The following is a 1959-nucleotide window of genomic DNA, read 5'->3' as shown; positions in this document are numbered from 1 at the left end:
GCCTCGTGAGCCTTATCAGGCGTTCACCTTAATAAAACTAAGTTAGCACAGGCTCCCACCGAATTCATTAGAGTAGTCTTGGACATGTTGGCGTCTGCCAGCAGCACAAAAAATCTTGACATTTTAATGGGAAGGTTAACTAGTTAGTTTTATTCTACATTTGAATACTTCCGGTAGTTCAAAGAAAGCCTTCATTCTGCCGCGCCTATTCTCGTACGTAAGAGGTAAACTTTCAGTGCTCGGTTGTCAAGCATTTGATATCGCAATCGCCTCTTCTCGAATATCACTCCAAAGGTGCATGAAACCGGCCTTCTCTTTCTTGCTTTGAATATTCTGCTCGAAACGAACCAGCTGGCTAGTCGTGAAGTAATCCTTCCAGCTTCCTACTCTTGCTTCTCTGACTATGGAGTATTTCTTATAGTCACCTTCGTAGCCTTGCTTGCTTTTTACTTCGTTCCTAACGAAGACATCATTCCACTCACGTGTCTGGTTCCCTTCCAGGTCAAACACGACCACCTTTCTCATGTGCTCCGGTTTCGACCATTCGAGTATGTTATTTAGAATTTGATCATCGTGCTGCAAAATTCGACCGTAACGCTCTCCCATAAAGTTAGCTAGCTTTAGGACAGTAGCGCATGTGTCCTTCGTGAGGTCTTCGTATGAAACAAAAAACACGTTCGGTTCCTCCTTGAACGCGTATCCAGATGCCACGTGGTCGAAGTAGTCGCCGTAGCCCAAGTCACCCTCCATGAATGGATCCAGGAACTCTTCGAACGTGCCGTCCTGAAACCTGTAGATGCTCATGTCTGTCACCATGCGGAACAATGAAGTGCACACATCCCAAGGATTGCGAGCCACGTAGACGTACTTGGCCTCATCGTTCATCATTTCAGGTCGCAAGGTCTGATGAGTAAAAAATAATCTCATGGGCAACGAAGCCTTCCAGTCGGAGCAGTCCATGTATTCAAGAAGACGCGTGTTGCTGGTGAACTCATTGTAGCTGCTGACGGGGCCACCATGCTTTAATATCAGCTGAATAAGGTACTGGACGTAATGCGCCCCGCTTTTTACGAATGAGCTCTGTATGAGGTCACCCTTGGCTGCACGAAAGGACAGGCTTTTTCTGAAGACCGCCGGATCCAGCCATGGACATCTAGGCACACCGTCGATTATTTGACGATATGGTCTGCTACTGTGCATGGCTGAGGACCTGCGAGAAATGTTGGTCCTGGAAAACAAGCATTGCAAAGGATAGTTATTGGGGTGTCATCAAACAGATCAATGTTTTCAACATGAGAGACTGAAATGCTGACCGAATTTCTAAATTGACCTAATAGTTTAAATTTGCCTAATAGTGACTGACTGAGGACTCAATAGAAGGCACCACCAATGCTGAAAAACATGTCACAATTTTCGCTCGGTAAATGTTCCTTATCATAGTTATGTTGCGTTAATTCTTCTGGTTCTTATAATTCGTATGTATCTTCACCTGTGAGTCGCATATGCTTGTTGTTTTACACGTAGCGTGACGCACTGTAACGTTACTGCTGTTTAGGTTTCACTGGTAAAGAGTCAGTGCTCACTGAAGCAAGCATTTCGTTTTAACCATATCGTTCGTTTTTAGTGTAAATAAGATATTCTTGAAGGTTCAGACCCTAGCAAAAGTTTCTGAGGCTTCCACGTCCGTACGTACTGCTTTCTTTTACACACACACACACACACACACACACACACACACACACACACACACACACACACACACACACACACACACACACACACACACACACACACACACACACACACACACACACACACACACACACACACACACACACACACACACACACACACACACACACACACACACACACACACACACACACACACACACACACACACACACGCACACGCACACGCACACGCACACGCACACGCACACGCACACGCACACGCACA

The 1959-nt window shown here is 45.8% G+C and overlaps 1 protein-coding gene across 1 annotated transcript; it reads right to left on the bottom strand.

The window, feature by feature from the left end:
* Nucleotides 1–246: 246 nt before the first annotated feature.
* LOC146196170 (sulfotransferase ssu-1-like) lies at nucleotides 247–1200 on the bottom strand. Its single transcript, XM_084596937.1, has one exon. The coding sequence runs from the start codon at nucleotides 1198–1200 to the stop codon at nucleotides 247–249; it is 954 nt and encodes a 317-aa protein (XP_084453063.1).
* Nucleotides 1201–1959: the final 759 nt, after the last annotated feature.

The sequence above is a fragment of the Amblyomma maculatum genome, chromosome 3 (assembly GCF_055883805.1).
Source record: "Amblyomma maculatum isolate TAMU_Amacu chromosome 3, ASM5588380v1, whole genome shotgun sequence".
NCBI lineage: Eukaryota > Metazoa > Arthropoda > Arachnida > Ixodida > Ixodidae > Amblyomma > Amblyomma maculatum.
Note: the sequence above shows the minus strand (reverse complement) of the source record. Positions and strands in the feature narration are given on the sequence as shown.